General features: G+C 37.3%; 1 protein-coding gene across 4 annotated transcripts in view; it reads left to right on the forward strand.

Annotated features, from left to right (window-relative positions):
• Window positions 1–20,677, forward strand: part of pde3a (phosphodiesterase 3A, cGMP-inhibited) — a 425,475-nt gene that overhangs the window by 284,226 nt on the left and 120,572 nt on the right. For all 4 annotated transcript variants that reach the window (XM_051935470.1, XM_051935471.1, XM_028807158.2 and 1 more), the window contains exons 2-3: window positions 18,315–18,575; window positions 19,569–19,726. In XM_051935470.1, the coding sequence (XP_051791430.1) occupies window positions 18,315–18,575; window positions 19,569–19,726 (419 nt within the window). The remainder of the gene's footprint in view (window positions 1–18,314; window positions 18,576–19,568; window positions 19,727–20,677) is intronic.

Here is a 20,677-nt window from a genome sequence, read left to right on the forward strand (position 1 = left end):
CAAAACCCATTAAAGTATCAATTTATAACACATATCACAGAGCCAGAGTGCAGTGACAGTTCTTATGCCTCCAAAAGATATTTGCCAAGTTAGATTACTTAATCTGCAGGTTATTTCAGCGCATGTATAGGAAGCTCACATACTGTAAATGAGCTGTGATGTTTTAATACATTTAGAAAATTCAACACGGGAGTAAGTGTCTGACAGCCAGAGATGCCATAGATGTGTTGTTTAAGCAACCCATGCTATGCATAGGTATTGTTGGTGACATCTTCTTAATGCAATCCTCTATTCCCTTAAATAAATTTAAAAAAAATAACAAATGTATAAATGTATAATACAGTATTTCAGAAGGATATACTGTACTAATATTAGCAAGTATCATATGACACACTGTGTAATAAATGCATTTTTTTCTGAGGTGCAGGTTTTATGTACACATATTTTGATAAGAAGTAAATCAGCATGATATAACATTTTAAAACCTGTTTGACAGGAAGCAAACCTGGACATGACTCTAGTCTTTAACAGGGCTCACTCACACACACTCACCCACAGACAGCCAATGCAGAGTCACCAGTTAACACATACAGCCTATTAGTAGTGTGAGGGTATATGCAGACTCCACACAGATAGTGACTGAAAACAGTATTTGAACCTGGAATGCGAAATCTATGCGGTAATGGCAACCATCGTTCAGCCACAAGGCCACTTTCATTTAATTTTTTCCACATATTGAATTGTGGATTTAAGAAGTTTCAGTTAATTTAATTTTTCTTATATAGCACATTTTTATGTATATATGCAAAGTTATATACACATTTACAAATACAATATCCTTAAAATAAAGTGCAAACTAATGTGTGACAAAGCAGAAAAATGAAGCACAAAAACAATATGCAATAGTGTAATGTGATGGGTACTCAAATTGGCAAGATAGGCAAAAGAGAGGAAAGCCTGCCTGTCAGTGAAAATTCAAGTTGCCATGTGAATCTGAGAAGAAGTCAGCATGTTAAGATAATAAACACTGAAATTACAAAACAAATTGGAAAAGGAATGGATGTAGCTTAATTGAGGGCACCGCAGAGGAAACATGGGGATCCGAGAGGAAGTAGAAGAGATTACATTTGAATAGTTAGAAAGCAACTGATTTCTTAGGCATTCTGTTTGGGCATAATTGATATGAAGGCAACCATGGTATTTTCATTAGAAAACTGTTACTCATTTAACAGAAGGTTGGAAAAGGCTTAAACATTTTAGAGTCTTGAACATTTATGATGCAACCTTTCTGCCAGTTACACATATGGGACTCTTACAATAAACAGTGTCCTGTCAGCTAATTTATGTTCTGATTCAATCACATTAATACATAATAGGACACATACCGATTAGTGCCTAAGGATTATTGTGAGCAAGGAGACCAGGATTTAAAAACGTACTGAAAAGGAGCAGTGAAGTGTCAAAACTGGGAGAGCAGAAAGAAATTAAAGGAACTGAGATAAAGGACAAGGTGAAAGTCAGAAACCGTGTTGAAACATAACTCTAACTCCTGCTAAAAAGGTTTTTGTATCCACCGAGGGATCAGGCAGTGTGTGATGTTTGTCACATGTATACTGTCACTTCCTGTGATGTCATCAGCATGCTAAGTATAATCCCATGACTGATCCAAAGCTGTTGCATAAATAAAAAAAAAATAGTGGAAGTCAAAATCATCTTTGTGGTTTGACTTTAAAACAAGAAATAATCCCTAGAAATTGAATCATCTACTCTAAAACCCCCAAGCTGGCAAAATCACATGTATAAAAATTGTTCAATACTACATAATAAAATAAATTTTAAATTGTTGTAAGTGCCACAAATATATATTTACTCTTTATAATGACAGAGCTTGGTTTCACCCTACAATGGGTGAAGATTTGCTTAGGATATCTCTCAACAATCAATAGAAATTGTACCATACCATTTTCTAAGCCCACTTAATCTTGATGATTTTTGAAATTTGATTAATGGAGGCTTATTTGTGAAAAACAAAAATATGCCCTTTTTATTAGTTTAATTTTAATGAAGCATTTAAGTATTCAAGGAGGTAGTCTTATAGGTGTACAGCTTCCCTTCCATACTGCCTGTCTGATCTGTGCCATTGTTTGAGTAAACCTTTATTGATTTGGCTGATGCCTTTATCCAAGGCGACTTACAACATTTATGATGCAACTGGTTACATTTCTTTAGGTTTTCCAATTGGAGCACAGGCAGGTCAAATGACTTGCTCAGTGTCTGTAGTGGAATAAAACTCACAACCTCAGGCTGTAAAGTCTGATGGCTTAACCACTACACCAGACTTTCCTTACACGTGAGTGTATACTATTAGGGGAAGCATTCATTCTCAAAGGCACGTGTCTTGTTATATTTTGCTACTGTTATTTGTATTCTTGTGTACATTATTGTTTTGTCTTGGTAGAGTAATATTTTACTCAATTTCCCCTATTGTATTATTATGTAGCCTTTGTCAGAATGCCTCAAATCTCCCAGACTTATCACTGTTTATAAGGTATTATAGTACAGTACACCCCCAAAATTCGCAGGGGTTACGTTCCTAGAGCACCCGCGAATCGTGAAAAACCACGACTTTTGGATGTGGTTAAAAGATGCCTTTTAAATGCCTATTTTTATAGTTTGAACCTTAAATACAGTATGCCCCCAAAGCACTTTAACTTCGTTGCAAACTCAGCTTAATACATTACCTAAAAAATTACCTTAATACATTACCTAAAAACAGAATGTAAAGGTAAACCCGTCTACTGTACAGTACTGTACTGCTATGTCTCCCGCTGTGCTAGAATGTAAAATACCGATGTTACCGCTATACGTACTGTAATTCATGCAAGCGCATTTTCTTTGGTATGTGCTGTCATTTTCTTTGTTATAAGTAGAGTAAATACAAAATTTCATTTAATTAAAATACAGTAAAATGTATGGGTACTCGCCAATGATGAATGATATTGATGAAGATGATGAAGTAGCTTTAAAACTTTAGTAGATTTAAAACTCCTCGGGTGGCGCCTCTTCTTCAGGCGCTTGAGGAGGAGTTGTATGTTTGTATGGGTCGTCTTCTGGTGGGGTTTCATGCTGGCTTTTCTTTATAGGTTTCAGGAACATTGTGATAGAAAGTTGCTACATTGTCTCCTGTAGCAAGCTGCTGGTACAATTTCTGTGCTTTCTCACGGATGATGTTACCGTCTTCCTGCAGTCGGTGACCAACAGTGCCAAGACAGGTTCCATCCTGACAATATTTTTATTCCTTACGGTCTTTTCCTTTTTGGCACTATCACAGAATCTTACAGATACGATACTCAAGATCGCTGCTTCGTTCTTCTTTATGTAGCATACGGTGCTTTCATTAATGCCATAGTGGCGCGCTACTGCAGCATAACTTTTTAGTTCCCAGGAGCAAATCAACCTTCTCCTGGAGTGTTTTGAACTTCTTCTGGTGCTTAGGCTCAGTTCCAGAAACCTTAGAAGGTGCAGAGCGGTTCGACAACATCATGTGCGTTTAAAAATAACAAAACAATAACAAAATGGAACACACGAGGACACTCAGCTGGAGACGCGTCACAAAGCAGCAGTCAATCATCAGCAAGGAGAAATGAATAACGCTCTCGGATTGGCTACTTTCACCATCCCAAATTGCGTTTCCCTCAGCGGTTGCTTCCTGTTCTCTCTACAGTACAGTATTGCCACGAAAAAAAACATAAAAAATTGCAGAGGATATTTGTGCTTTCTGCTAACAATTAATAGTTAGGTTCTAAGAAAAAATCCGTGAACGACTGAGTCCGCGAACCCTGAACCGTGACTTGGCGGGGGTCTACTGTATTTAACTTCTCCCCACTTTCCCTTCTACATTTATAACTTCAAGCAATTAGGTGTAGTAAAAGACAAGCAGTAGTTAAGTCACAATTTAAACGATATATTATTGGTAATATTCATAAATAATAACAATATGCAAAGTACATTTGAATATTGGCAACCATACAACCTGATAAATGGTGATGTGTAGTTTCAGGTGGCACACAGATTTGTTAGTTGCTTACAATGTCTCTAGTTAAGGCATCATTTGTGATCAACTTTCTTCAGAACAGGCCACATGTCTGTCTCAATATGGCTGCTGAGCCGTGCTCTTCATTGTGTTGTCCTTTTCAGTTCATGCATCAGTTTGGTAAGAAAGAGAGTGTGAGGTAAGCAAGCAAATGTATGGATTTTCTGTCCAACCCCTACAGCCAATAGGGTGTCATGGTACTTAAAGGCTTTTGATACAGGCCAGTTCCAAACAGCCATACTTCAGACCAATGGAGGAATAGAACACCTTCACACCTGCCCCCCAAACCATATGTTAAGGTAAAGCTTGGCAGTCAGGCAGCCTGGCTTTCCTGCAGGGGGTTGAGAGAGACTTTAGCAGAGAAACATTTACCAAACTTGTTTCAAGCACTTCCCCCAACTCTGTCGTAAAATTCACTTTCCTGACTTAGTTTTTCCCAAGTTACAAATAAAGACATACAAAATATTTATCAACTTGTAGGCAAAATATTACATCACAACAATTATATTATGTCTTTTAATGGTGTGTCTCATGATAAGTAGCATATAAAAAGATTAAATTTACTGCCAGAACAATGTCATTTGAATGATATATTTGGTGAAGCTAATACAAATAAGATCAACACAAACATGTTGTATATGAACAATAGTAACTATCTTTCCCAACATCCTACAATCATTGCAACACCAATATATCCAGATCTACTCAATTTGGTGGTCCTGGCCTTCACTCTGCATAGATGTTTTATCAAACAGATAGAGAGTGAACAAAGGATGGGCATGGTGGAATGGTTTGGATAAGATCTTAATGGTTTTATATTTCAGTCAACAAAGCTAGAGTGAATCTGCAATAGGGATGTGGAGATTAATGATAATCTCTATAGCAAGACTATCATACTAAACTGTGGTGGAGGAGGTGAAGACACCTATAGGAATGGATCCAGTTCTACTTCAAATTGTTGTCTTTGGCTTCACTGTGACTTGTTGGCATAGTGTCTGTGTGCAGGAAGTGTCTTCATAAAAATGCAAGCTTTGCTTCATATCATGTTACATCCTTAATTGGAAAAGAAATGACAAATAAAAAGAAATTATGTTTAAAGAGAAAGGAGTGGTGGTATTCTAAACAGTATGAAGTTGAGCCGGTTAATTCAGACAGCATCATGCTGGTAAAGTGTTAGAAATTTTCTCCCCAACCATTCAACAAGGCAAAACAATTTAGTAATCAGGACCTTGATAAAAAGTATATGTTAGTAAAGTAAATGACAGATCTGCAGCAATTGAGCTCTTCATAATGAATGAAACCTCTGGGCTTTGAAAATGACAAATGGTTTCAGGTATGAAAAAATCATTAATATGATCAGACTTTTAACCATTTTACTTTTTGCAAAATTTCAGACGTCGCTGTCTTCCTGTTTTGACCAAGTTATGGCTTTGAGACTGAAAAATAAAAAAGGCAGACTGAACATTATGAAAACATTTGCAACCAGCAAGGTTCTGGTACCTGGCAACTATCAAAAGGGGTATAGTATTTAAAGTGCATGGTTCCTTAAAAATAATTGGTGCTGTTCTAAGGCCTGTGCAAGGGTCCCATGGTGGATGAAAATAAAATGCTGGCAGATATACTGTACTCTTTTTAGTGTGTTTTCTTAATTTTTGGAAAATACATTGTTGCCTGCCTGAGGTGCTGATTTGAAGCCATGGTCATATTTATTTTGATCAAAAATTTAACTTCTTTTTCACAGAGGTCATTTATTACTGCTAAATATATTTTAGGGTAAGCAACTAGGAAAGATCCGGAAGAGCAGTGGCAATGACAGATAAATATGAAGGAAAGGTGGAGGCAATGTGAAGGCAGAAATCCAGAAGATACAAGAATATATTTTGAAAAGTTAACTGCAATATACTAATTGGCATCAAGAATAAAAGAGGTTCGGTAAGATGAGATGTGCAAGCTAGGCTTTTAAACAAAGAGCCCAGGAAGAGCAATAGAAGTGACAGAGAAATATAAAGTAAAGATGGAGTCAGTATGCAGACAGAAACCCAGGAGATGTCCAGAAGATACAAGAGTACATTTTAAGAGGATAGGAAACCTGCCCAAAAGGGAAAACCACAGCACTCTTTATATAGCATATAAAATGCTTCTTTGCATAGCAAATAGATTAAATTAATGGGCTTAGTTAGCCTCTGTAACCTGTTCATACCACCAAAGAGTGTAATGCTTCATAACATCTGAATAGGACAACCAGATTGAAGCCTGCCCTTTTGAGATAAACAATATGGGTAAAAGTGAAGGACTGGCCAGTTAGTGTCTTTAAGTAATTGGCTTTTCTGTAGAGTTCCTATAACTTTATGGCGCAGTGCATGTCCTTCAGCTTTGCCCTCTGCTTTCTAGGCTATAGCTGTTTCCCAGGTTGGTAGCTTCCTTCTACCGTCATTTACACCAACGCTAGTGTGTTCAACAGATTGATCCGCCTTAATCCAGCAATGGCCAGACCACAAAGTATCTTGGTAAGTGCTTTAGATTTAGTTTCATTCCTCCAGTTTTGGAGCTGTGGGATCTGATTAGAACGGATTGCAGTTAAGGAGGAATGATAACCCAACTTGTTTCTTGTTTGCAAAACGCAAAGGGGACAACATGTGTGCAGTGGAAGGTTAGTGTCACTCAGTCTCTCCAGTGTTCATGCTTAGTCTGAGTCTGCTGTTTCAGTAAGCGATCATACTTAAAGTACAAGCTACTAATATAGGCAGTGATCCTTCTTCCTGCCTCTTGTTTGAGTAAAATTAAAAGCCTTGTGATTAAATTAAAAAGAGTTTGACTAAACTTTACTCTAATTTCATGGACAATAAACCCCAGGGCCCTTCTTACTTATCCTCATATTCTTAGCACTACAGAGAACACAGTTTGGCTAACCTAGTTAGTCTCTTTGTGTCTGAGCATTCATTATATGTGGAGGACATGTCCTTGAGGTTTTTATCAACTTTTCCATCTTCCTCCATACCCAAAACACTTGATTAAGTCGATATTGATATTACAACAGTTTGACATCTTTAAACCATGCACATTAAAGAATTACAGTAAGGCTGTGCTGGCGTTTATCTACACAAAAGAAAAAATACATGCAATACAATTTCATGTGATAAAAGAAAGTGATTGCCTGAAACATTGTTCTAATTTATCATTTCATGGCTGATTCAGTAGTTTTTACTTGTCCCTGAAGTATTTACAGTAAATCTTAATATTGGCTACCAGATATTAGTGTACTTTGGGACAAAGATGACAAGTTGACCATGGCATAATATTTTAACAGGATTAGAGTTTATAAGAAAAAGAGTGAGAAGGGAAAAATGCTCTAGTAGCCCTATTCTATCTATTCTTAAAAATAAAAGAGATTCACTTTATTTGCACTGCGGTGGGCTGGCGCCCTGCCCGGGGATTTGTTCCTGCCCTGCGTCCTGTGTTGGCTGGGATTGGCTCCAGCAGACCCCCATGACCCTGTAGTTAGAATATACCGGGTTGGATAATGACTGACTGACTGACTTTATTTGCATATCATTATATTACTGAGAATGGTCCTCATAAAGAGATCAGTTGCTCCTCACTTCAAATCGGTTGTGCTGAATATTGCCCTCTCTCAACTTGCTGTGAATGAAGCATTTATGTTAAAGGGACAGAAAGAACTTATACATCTGCCAGAAATGCACGTTTATATTAGATGTGTGGAGGTTGTGGGTTCGCTTCCCGGTTCCTCCCTGTGTGGATAGTGCTTTGAGTACTGAGAAAACCGCTATATAAATGTAATGAATTATTATTATTATTATATACTGTCGCTTTGTGTGCATACTGTCCATTTTTTTGCCAGGCTTATAGGACAGATGGACATGCAAGCACACAAATCTCCAGATTGATTTAAAGTTGTCTAAAAACCTAGTAGCATGTCTTTGGAGTTTGGAAGAATAGATACAAAAGCAAAGAGTTCAAGCTACAAATCAAGTCATGGACTGATGATATTGTGTTTCTAACTTAGTTTTTCATTTTTTTATGCAAAATCAACTTTCACCTGTTTTATGCTTTGTGGGTGAATAGTAAAACAGCTTTTCCCTATATTTTATATACAAGGTGTGTACAGGAAAATCTCTGTCTGGCCTCATTGAAGCCACTCCCATGAATTTTTCAATTTCCTGTTTATGTGCTCTCTGATAATTCCAGACGTAACTATTTAACAATGTTTTAGCAAAAGCCATGTGTTTTGCACATTTTGAGTAAGCAACTGCTGTTGTACAACACTGGTCATGTTATGTCAGAAACCTCTTTCCATCCTACATGAAAACAATGTACACAAGATCACAAGTTTGCCCAGTTGCTAGTCGCATACCCCAGAGCCCCATCTTAGGCCCCCTTCTGTTTATGATTTACCTCCTGCTTCTTGGTCATATGTATGGGAAATCTTATATTCGTTTCTACTGTTATGCTGATTACACCTAGCTTTATCTGTCTACTAAGCCTGATTCCACTCTTCCACCCTTTTCCCTCTCTGACTGCTTTCAGGAAGGTAAATCATGGTTGTCTGATAACTTTTTCAGATTAAACTATGATAAAACAGAGGCTCTTCTGGTATAGGAACTAAAACTGTTTGGCCAAATATGACAGCATTTCTCTGACTATTGATAATTCCCTAATCTCTTCTTCCTCTCAGGTTAACAGTTTTGATGCCATTCTCGATACTACATTAAAATTTGAAGGACACATTAATAATATTATTCAGTCTGCATATTTCCATCTACGTAATATTAGCCATCTATGCCCATTTCTTACGGCTAATAGCACTGCTATTCTTGTATATGCTCTGGTTATATCTTGTACTGATTATTGCAATTCTATCCTCTTTCGTCTTCTTCACAAACTCCTCTACAAACTCCAACTGGTTCAGAATGCTGCTCCTCGCATCATTACCAGAACCCCTTGCACAGAACACACTTGCCCTTCAGGAATTTCACTGGCTCCCTGTTAAATACCGCATTGATTTTAAGATTTTGCTTTTTACTTTCAAGACCCTTCACAGTCTGGCACTTCCATATCGCTCTAATCTTCTTCATATCTCTACTCCTTCCTGTATTCTTAGATCTTCTTCCTCTATTAATCTTATTATACCTCCTTCTCGCTTAACTACCATGGGGTTTAGAGCTTTCAGTCGACTGGCTCCTCGTCTCTGGATCTCTAACCCACAATACATTCATAACATTGAATTTGTTCCTACCTTTAAATCACATCTTTAAACATAAATTCTTTAAACTTGCTTAGTTTGATATAAATTTTAGTTGCTATGTTTAATTTTAAAGTTATATAAACACTGGTTTTATTATAGTTGCATTTATTTTATATTGTGATTACTGCTAATAATCTTTTTTGTAAGGTGACCTTGAGTGCTTTCAAAGGCCCCTATAAATAAATAAAGTACATGGGCTAAGTAACATGAAAGTATAATTTTTGTGTAGAGTGTTTCTTTAATACCTTTTTAAATCTTTACAATGTATTAGTTGAGAAAATGTTTAATTTCTGTTTAGGAAAACAGCAGTATGATATTGCTATTTCATAACCTCAAAAAACTTCTGCAAGACTTCCCAGTTTCTACAAGGTTTATTCTGGCTAATCCAATTTTCCTCCCAATGATGTGCAATTAATGTTAATTTGTAACTTTTATTTGGCCCAGTGTGAATGGTTCAGTGAGTGTGCATTGCAAGACAATGGTGCTTCAACGTGTTGTGACCCTTTGGAAAGAAACAGATTTGCAAAATAAATACATTATATTTTAGACAGTGTAGTTTCTGATTGCCTTTTGCATGCCAGCTTGCTCACAGTTATATAGCGAGCCATTGGCTAAGGCATACACCCATGCTTTATGGGTCATTATCTTCAACCACTGAACTACAAAGTTTCTGAAAAACAACAACTAAAGAAGCAAGTTTTTTTGCTCAGTGACTCCATAACTGAGATGTATGTGGCCTTGCAATTCCAACATTTCTGGTTCTTGAATTTCTGTATGTATGGTAAAGAATAATAAATATATCTTTGGAGCTTAAGGTTAATCAAATTGACCGGAGTTGCTGTACAGTATAAGGGTTTTTATAGCTTTTGATTTGGCACATACAGTATAAAGTTAGCCTTAAAACATTTTTTTATTGTTATAAGTGTATATTTTATGTTATTTCCAGTGAGTAATTTATATTGTCACACAAAAAAATCTGAAGGCTCCAGTCTTTGTTCAGGCTATCTATTGCAATATGTCTGCATGCAAGGATGTAACTGTCTAATACATTGATTTATTTTTTGCTTTGGGAGCTATTTTTAAATGCTTATATTTTATTCATTAAGCTTGCTGTTACTTTCTAATCATGTGCAAAATGATTTTGGGTCATTCATAGTTCTTTATGAATTTTGCAGATCAAAGTAGTGATAGTGGCCAGAATGCTTAAAAAGTGAATATTTTGCCATCAAGGTCTGCCCTAACTAGACAGTAACACAGCAGTATGTTTTTTATTTCCCGAAAGCTTTAAATAAATCTTTTTTTTCAGTTGGAATTTGTGATTATGATTTTTTCTAAAATGTCTGGTATCAGTACAGCACCTCTGTAAGCTGTCCACCATTTCTTATATAATCCAAAAACAATCCATAAAAGCATTAAAAATCAACAATACTGCACAGTGGTACCAATCTGTTTTTTTCATTAGGAATGGTGACTGTGAATGATGTCATTATTTCAAACTGAAAGATTATTTGTCCATCCATCTATCCATCCATTTTTAAAACATGCCAGCCAAATAGGTCATGGAGAGCAATAGCTTGCCATTGTAGTATCAGGCAGGTGCCATTTTATCATGAGGTACACATTCACACTCACCCTGTTCCACTTTAGACTGTACATCTTTGTAATGTGAAAGGATAAATGGAGTACCCAAAGAAAGAGGAATTAGGAAAATGAGCAAACTTCATATAGGCAGTACTAACCACTGGACACCATATCAATGTAATTTAAAAAAAAAAAAAAAAAAAAATTTAAAATCCTACTTAATCTATCAGACTCCAGCAGTATTACTGACAGTTTATTGCTCAATAATGATTTGTTTCAGCTTATAGTTTCAACTAAAAATATTTTAAAAGCTCAGTCATTGTAGTGGTGCAGTGTTTAGAATTTGTGCCTCACAGTTGTAAGAATCTGGGCTTGAATTCCAGTCTTACCTCTGTCTATGTATATGGAGTTTTCATGTTCTTCCTGCCCCAATGACGTTTGTTCTCCCCACACCCAAAAGGTGCTTAATAATAGGAGATTCTAAAATGGCCCAGTGAGTGTGCCTTGTGATAGAATGCCACCCCTTGCAGAATTATTGCCTACCTTGCACTTATTAATTTAACCAGGATGGGATTTAGACTTCTGCAATGCTGAAATGGTTTCTGTGTGTTTGATAATGTATTGATTGGTGGTTTATATATGTTTTATGAATATATTGGCTGCATTATTCTAAGCAATCATTTCTGGCCACATGTGCAAACTGGATGTTATGCTGATTGAACAAAAGGAAAAACCAGTAGGATTACTCGGTGCATTTTTTTTTTTTTTTTGCCATTGCTAGATACAACAGCAGTAAATTGTATGAAATAATGTGAAAACATTACTTTTGGAGCTTTTATAGGTTTATCTGGGTCTTGCCTGATATAGTTTATGGGAGGACACTGAAAATGACTGTGACTTTTAAGCTGGCTCCATTACTTTAGATACTCTTGACTTGCATTTATTTTTCCTTTTTGAAGTCAATGTTTCCTTTTTTGCCTTGTTATATTGCATATAATCTTATTGTCATTTCTGTCCTGAAATGCTGATATCTACACTTTACCAAAATGATGTTTTCCTTTAAAAAAAGGCATCTATGGTTGACTCAGCCTTTGATGGAACTAGCAAAAAAAAGCCATTACTTAAGGACAGCACCATGAACAGGCACGGCTTAGTCTTGAAACCTTTTATGAAACATTTACTTGTGTTCCATACTGCTTCACCTTATCTTTTTATTTCCAATGACATTTTTCTTAAAACAAACAAATGACACAAAGATGGAAAAATTACGAGATGATTTTAACATTCATATTGTAAATTGATTGTGACTGAGGAGATCACAAACTGCCTCCGACAAGCCTCCTCTGCTTTCGGCCACCTCCACAAGCATGTCTCCAGAATAATCTCTGCATGACAACCAATGTCCAGATCTGTCACTTAGTGTGTTTATCAATGCTCCTGTATAGATGTGAGTCTTTGACTGCCTACTGCAAGCAAATCCATATCCTAGAAGCATTACACATCAGCTGCCTTCAAAAGATCTTGGCCATTACTTGAGAGGACAGGTTCTCGCTTGCTAAAATTCTGGAACCCTGCGAGGTTATGCTGTTCGGCCATGTCTTCCACTTGACTGGGCATGGTAAATGTAATGGATGAGTCTTGGCTTCCTCAGAATGTCCTATGCTGAGAACTTGCCGAAGGATTGCAACCTCAGGCTGACCCAAGGAAATGCTGGAAGGACCACTTTGAAGTACTATGTCGAGGCCTCTTCTATTCCACATGTGCGGCTCAAGACACTTGGTGGGAATCATGCTCTTTGGAGATGGGCTGTCATCGAATGTGTCTGTCACTTTGAACAGCAATAGGCCCCATCAACAAGAAGAAAAGAGAACTGTAAGACATCTCTATTGTTGCCAATCTTTTGCGACCGGGAAGAAAATCCTCTGTCCATTGTATCCTTGCTTTGCCTTTCCCAAATTGGGCTGCTCTATCACCAGCATACACACAGGAGTGGGAATGACAGACATGGACAAATGATTGGATAGCATCATCATCAAATTGACAGACTACCATGATAATAACCTGAGTGTATCTAGCATTGAGATTAAATCATCACCACCTACCTCAGTCAGGGATGAGAGAGAGAAAGAAGGTTAGGAAGGTGCCAGGAGAACAGAAGAAAAGGGTAATTTTAGAGCAGATATTGAAAATTTGTGTCATCTGTGAATCTAATTTTACCTCATCTTCCTGTGAAGTATTCCTGTTTCAGATTACTTCACACTTTTGTCTACAACTGCCCTTTGTCCTTCTGGTGTACCCTTCATCCAGCTAGTCCCAGACCACATCCTAGCTTTCTTTGGTTGGACGTTGGCTTCCCAGCAGATTACTCCCAGGTTTTGTTGTCCACAACATGCAACTGAAATAATGGCGATCTTTCAGTATGTGAGATTTTGCAAATGGAGTCTCCTGGAGTAATAGATGGCAGACAAACACACACTATACAGAAGTGGACTGCATTCTACTCAATCACTCAATCGAAGCGAGTGGGGGCAAAGCCTCCTAGTACTGTAAAAAAAAAAAAAAAAATGACATACATACATCCAAACTGCTCCTTCATTTGACTAAAATCCTTATTAAAATAAACTTAATAAAAAGAAGCTAAATGTTTTGAAAGAGTCAACATTATGCTGAACTGAAGAAGCTTGTCTAATGCCACGAAATTATTGCTGAAGGAGCATTTGTACTTATCTGTTTGGACAAATTACCAGGACGTTAGGAGCCTAGTCAAAAATAGAAGAATAAGTCATAGCTTTAAAGTGACTTAATATTGCTTTGTGAAGGATTTTAAATCACTTAATAATTGGCAGCACTTGTCTGCAAAATCCCTAAATAACTGTTATTAAGTGAATACAGCATCCATGTGGATTAAGTAGTCAGGGGATTGAAATATTTAGCAATGGAAAGTAACAGTCTGACATTTGGCTTCTTGCAACTGTTTTTTTTATAGCATGCAGGAAATAGCACATTTTCTTTATTTAGATATAAATCCACCTATTTTCTTAACCCTTTTTTCATTATATGGTTGCAGGGATTCTGGTTATGAGTCCATTGCAGGGCATACTTACCAACGCACCCACAGCGGACAGTTTAGGTCACCAGCCAACCTAACGTGCATGTCTTCAATATGTAGTAGGTAAACCAGGGTCCACAAAGGAAAAGGACTTTTTTATTTTTAAGAGAACTCACTGCTGAGTTGATCGTTAGAAATCAAGGCTATTAGCACTTCATATTAAAATCATTATAGACAGATTTTAGTGAGAAAATCTTTTTAGTTGACTCAATCCCAGAATTATTCATGTATACCAAGGCATAGAACATCCCACATTAACAATATTGTATAAGAGTTTGTGAAGAATTTGGGAACAAGCAAAAATGTTGTATATTAAATAGTGGTAATATTTAATGAAGGTAAAAATAAAAGCAGCCACATGAAAGTCACAGAAGGCAATACTGCCCAGTAAATTAAGTACCAAAAAGGAACACCTATCAAGCAGTATGTCCCATAGATACTATTCTGGGTTAAACATAATCCACAAGTCAAAGGTACTGCATATTAAACATACAGTGTTTCTGCTTCCACAGCTTATCTATCCAGTAAATTCCAAAGTTTTGCTTTTTTTGGTATTTTTTTCTTCTATTTATTGACTGGAAAAATTAGTTTATTTTTTCATTAATATTCTGAAGGACAGATTGTGTTGTTTAACTCCATTTCAGGGAAACATACTGCATGAAACAAAGTAACAAATTCTAAACAGTCTTGCATTATGACCAAATATCTATAAAGGTTCAATGTGCGATTGTGAGGTTTGTATTTACAAAATTTTGTATATTCACAGTAGTTCAGGAGTTAGCTCTGCTACTTCACAGCTTAAAGGACTTGGGTTGGAACATCTGTCCCAGTCACTGTCTCTCTATAGCATACATGCTCGCCACATTGTTTTTGAGAGAGTTCTAATGACTGCTCAACCAATTAGAAACATTGACCTTGTGGACCACTAGGGTGCATACAGCCACCCTAACCCGACACAGACAGGCAGACACGAGTTTACCACGCAACATACCTTTTATTTACAGTTCCCAGCAAAAAATAGCTCACAGGGCAAAACACAACACATTTACTTTCCTTCTTCTTCTTCCTTCTTCTTCTTCTTCCTTCTTCTTCTTCCTTCTTCTTCTTCCTTCTTCTCTTCCTTCTTTTCTTATGCTGCCTCCACTCCTCTCCCATTAAGCTTTGTCCACCTCCTCCCAACTCTGGCTCCCTGAATGGAGTGGGGCGGCTCCTCTTTTTCAGGTCCCAGGAGTTTCCAGGTGGCTCATCAGTATTACCTAGAATCACTCCCAGATGTGCTGGAGGTCCATTATAGGGCTCTGCAGGTCCCCCTGGCTGCTCCCACAGAACCCAACAGGGCTGTACCAAACTCCAGCTCCTGGCATGCCCTGCAGAATTCCGTGGTACCAGAGCCGCCCAGGAGGGCTGCCTTCTAATGTCCCAGGGGAGGTACTGTATTGCCTCACCGATGCTCTCTCTCCTGGTCCTTCCACTCCGTTGGCATCCCGGCCAGTTAATGGCAGTGGCCGCCCGTCACAACCTTTAAAAATAAGTAAGGAAAATAATAGATAGACTTCTACAGTTATATGTTGTCTCATTGTATGTCACAAACAAAAGGTATATTGTAATGTTGAGAAGCCTAATGTGATGTTCTTCTGGAATTATATACAGACCAGATATGCAGGCCCTCAAATGCAAAACACATCAGAAAAACACAGATTGTTGATAATGGACATTGCTTAGTTAGCTTTATTATTTGTAAACCAGATGTTTAACAAGATATTTATAAGTAAAAGCCTCTGAAATGATTTCTGATTAGTTAAGTACAATTTTTAAATTTACCGTGATTTGCCAGCAGTGCCAGTTGAAGCCCATTTGGAGGTGTGGGCTGGTTTGACAGATGTTGCTCCTCGTTGTCTGTAGTGGGTAGTCAGTATTATTAGATTTCTGCAACCTGTGTTGGTATTCTCAGTGTCCAGAGCACACATTCCTTACAGTAGTACAAACGACACCCATTTGTGTTTACAGTATACTGAGGACTTTAAGGAGGGCGTGTCCCTTGGTGTACAGGGCATGTGAACTGTTACTTTCATTAATGATGGTCAGCGGGTAACAACACCCACTTGGTATTCTCAAATCATCAGAGTTTGATGGCCTTGGTGCCAGCCTACATTGATGATTTGCTTGAACAGCTATGTTTGGCAGGGTTGAGTATTGCCAAATGGTATATGTTGTGAAGGAGAGTCTGGCAGGCATAATAAATGCAGAGACCAAACCAAAGTACAAGACATCCTAGTGGCAAGTGTGAGTGGAGTTAATATGTGCATATTGGTCAAAATTCTTTTTACAGTTTACTTATAGTCATAGAGCAACTTATTTTTCTGCTGAGATATGTTGGTGTAAGTGTAAATCAAGATGATCACTTAAGTCAATTAGTTAAAGGAAAAGGTTTACTGTAAGTGAAGAATTGGAAATTAACATAAGAATTTGACTATATTGATGTTATTATAGGAATAATTTGTCTTGCAGGAAAAATGTATTCAGAAAAGCTTTGGGTTTCATATACTATTATATTGTACTGTACCCCCTTGATGTTAAGAAACATTGATATAAACTGGTTAAACAATTCATTTCAGGACTAAGCAATGAGTCAGAGTGGCATTTAAACTTGCCACCTTGTGTTCCCAAGTCCAGCTTCTTATCCACACTGCCTGTCTGATTTAAATCAATATTCCATTTACTTCTGAAACAGTCAGAGGGTGCCAAATAAACTATTTTCATTGTTTAGTTTAAAGTCAGTCAGTAAGTCAGTCATTTTCCACCCCGCTATATCCTAACACAGGATGGACTTGTAATGCAAGTGGACTTGTACTATAACGATTCAAAACTCAGTAAACTTTAGTTTTGCTGAGATCCTTTCTCTATACATATTGTAATAAATCCATTACAGTAAAGTAACAGACCTTCTTCTTTAGCCACAGCATTTAGGTTAGCTAACTAGTTCATGGATTCAAGCTCTGGTAAGAGAATAAGCTGTTGTGAATGCCAGAAGTGAGCCATTCCAGGGTTACAGTATTTTAACACATTCGCTATTTAAATAAAGAAGAGGCAGTCCAGATTACTTGACTTGATCTCTTGAAATCTTTAATAAACTTTGTTTGGTGTATTAAATATAGATGGTGAAAAGAGTGGATGTGCTTGGAATCATCAACACATTTTACTAAACTTTAACAAACTAAGGTAAATTAGACCTAGAAAATCTTCATATTAACCTTTTTCAAATTGAAAATACAACATAAAAAAAGCCTGAATTTGAATTCTTCAAAGCAAAATATTTATTCATTGAAACCTTGGCTTGCACCAGAGTCCTTGGTTTGAATACATGTCTGGTCACTGCGTGAAGTTTACATATTCTGTCCACGTCTGCTTGTGTGTTTCTCCAGGTACTCTGATGTTTCTTCTTTACCCCCACAAAGCACTGGTTAGATTAATTGATGAATCCAAATAAAACGCAGACAAGTGAGTGCTGATGTAGGCTTGAGAATGTCCTCTCGAGGGGTCGGTACCTTCACTGCTTCTTGTATAGGCCGTAACATATGTGATCCTGAATTTGACTGATTGAGTTTTGATAATGAAACGGTTTTGTAGATGGGTGGACATCGAAAACTTCTGGCTTTGTATAATGGAGAGCTGCAACTGTCAATAGCAGGCTTGTAAGTGGCAGTAATATGAGGTCAGATCTGCTCAGAGGTTTATATTTAAAGTCATTAATATTTGGATAGACCAGGTTTAGCTTGTAATGACCACGAATGGAACGTGCCTAGAAGACACTTGATTCCTTTTTTGAAGTCACCAGCATTCAGATTCATTCATCATTAAGATATTGGTATAATTTCCCTTTGGGGACAATAATGTATAATCTGGCCATCTATTGCATTTTGATAGAATTTGGTATTTAAACAAATCTATTTATCTGAGCCATAGATATGCTCAGCTCTAGGTGGGAAATAGTTTAATATGCTCTGAGAAGTGTATATGGCTCCTTTTAAGCAGTATCATATAACAATAATTGATATGAAATGCTATCCAACAGTCCTAGAGTTTTCCTCATAAATTTGTTAGAAGGGGTCAAATACCATCTTTTTTGGTGATTTACTGAATAAACAAGAAGGCAATTAGTTGGATCCTTCCAATAATGACTTTATATTCCATTAAATAAGCACATCATCAGACCTTTAATTCAGCATACTCTTGCCTCTCATGACTATGTTTCTCTTTCTCCTTTTCAGCCCTCAGGAACCAGTGTTGTTGTTGATATTGCAGTGATGGGTGAGGCCCATGGGCTGATCACAGACCTCCTGGCTGATCCTTCACTTCCACCTAATACCTGCACATCTCTGAGGGCTGTCAGCAATCTTCTGAGCACACAACTGACCTTTCAGCCCATCCATCGTCCCCGCATCAACCCACTGGTGTCCTTCAGTGAGAATTATGTCCACTCTGACTCAGAAGATGGGCCAGAAAAAGGGGAGAAATTGGCCATACCCAAGGTATGAATCCAGTTTATTTACAAAATTGTTAGTAAAGCATGTAATTATATGACAGTAGTTTATGTAAAATATAGGCATTAGGTGTAAAAAATGTACTATCATCATTGTTTTTGTTCAGTATTTTACATTTCTTTCTGCCTTTATCTGATGTTTGATGCTGTTTATATCGCTTGACAAAATGTTCCTCAGTTATAATTTTGTTTTTCCTTCCCAGCTTTTATAATTTCTCTCATGAAATTTTCCTCTCCAAAGACAGTTATTCTTTCATTCTAGAATAGTGTTGTAAAGCTTTCTACCCTTGCTTGGTGCATGATTATTGAAAGATGTTTTAAATAACTTCTATTTTCTTTTGTCTACAATGGTCATGTCTGAAAGGCTTTATGCTATCAAGTTCTTAACTCTGAGTAAGGACCAAGAGTGATGCATTAAACACTGCAAGTAAAATATACATTAAGATCAATGAACAAGAGATAAATGTTCAATAGTTTGTAGCAAGGGTACAAATGTGGAAGAAACATTTAGCTAAATGTACAATAGTAACTGCATAAGTTGTGTAGGTAATTTTATTTGACCATATCATTTTTCTTCATTGCACAGTAGACCACAGTTTGTACTCTTTGTACCTTTTGACTAGCGAAGTTTTAATTTACAATATAATTACAATAAGAGGCATACTGCAGCCTGTCCGAAGTATCCATCTGTTATTCTACCTTATATTAACATCTGCAGTGAAATCATTCAGTGCTGCTTGTTTGGCTGAATTAGCTAACAATGGCTGAGGCCACAAATTAGGGAATTAGTTCAGTAGAGAAAGGGATGTCCTTAGTTTACCTTCCACTGTGCATAAAGGCAAACTCTCATACTTGTAAACTATTGAACATAGAAGCATTCCAGCTAATCACAATAAAGTAAATGTGATGGATCACAGAATGAGAAAAATGAATTTTTCAACTCTCTCCTTATAACCACTGTGTTGTTGACGTTTATTTCCAGCGTCTCAGAAGAAGTCTCCCACCAGGGTTGCTAAGACGTATTTCATCCACCTGGACAACTACAACTTCAGCTACTGGCTTGCCTACCATTGAGCCGGGACCAGTGAGACGAGATCGTAGTGGCAGCATCAAACCTGTCCATGAGGTGTCCTCCTGCAGGTAAAAAGAAGCAGCATATCCATTAATGTTTAATAAATATATTACATGTTCTATGGTGACAAATTATTTTGCACAATTAAGGATTTCAATATTTAAATATAATAGGTATAGCAAGAGCAACTTGTCCTTCATTTTTATCAGCAGACAGCTTGCTTTGAGCCTAGTAGTTTTACCTGCTATGTCCAACTAAATTCCCAGATGCCCTTCCAAATACAATATACTGTATAGGTAACAAATAGCACACAGGAGTGGTCCTTTTATCCCATTTTCCTGCAGCACATCTGACAAAATATGCTTAGGGGCACATTCATATGCTTTTTCCAAATCTACAAAACATATGTAGACTGTGTGATCATACTCCCACGCAAACTCTAGCAAACTCTGCCAGGGAAAAGAGCTAGTATACTGTTCCTCAACCAGTATCCTATGTTCTACCATTCAAAGGAGTGTCCCCTCCAGCATGGTGGCATAGACCTTAGCTGGAAGGATGAGGTTTGTATTCTGCCTGTAGTTAAAAAATGGGGACCATTATGCCAGATTGCCAGTCCAAGGGTACTTTACCCCCCTTCCATCACCCACTCTATTTCACAAATTTCCACTGTTTTCAATGTCTCAGTTTGGAGTCCTCGGTGACCTTTATGCACAGTGACCCCAGCAAAATCAATTGGATTCCCCCACTGGATGTGTCTAGTGCTACCTCCTGTCTCTAGTGCTAGCATGTCAAATGGGTTGAGGAGTTTGTCAAAGTGTCTGGATTAGATAAAAGTGTATTTGTCCCAAGGGGGATATTTTGCTTTTTACAGAAGCTCTTTAAATAAATAAGTACATAAATAGGTAGATAAGTAAGTAAATAAATATACACACATTTTGATCTGAACAAAGAAGAACATTAAAAAGAAAAAACTTCTGAGTTGGCTGCTGCAGTCACCATGAGGCATTATTCAGAGGAAT

Source organism: Erpetoichthys calabaricus, chromosome 1 (assembly GCF_900747795.2).
Source record: "Erpetoichthys calabaricus chromosome 1, fErpCal1.3, whole genome shotgun sequence".
NCBI classification, from domain to species: Eukaryota; Metazoa; Chordata; class Cladistia; order Polypteriformes; family Polypteridae; genus Erpetoichthys; species Erpetoichthys calabaricus.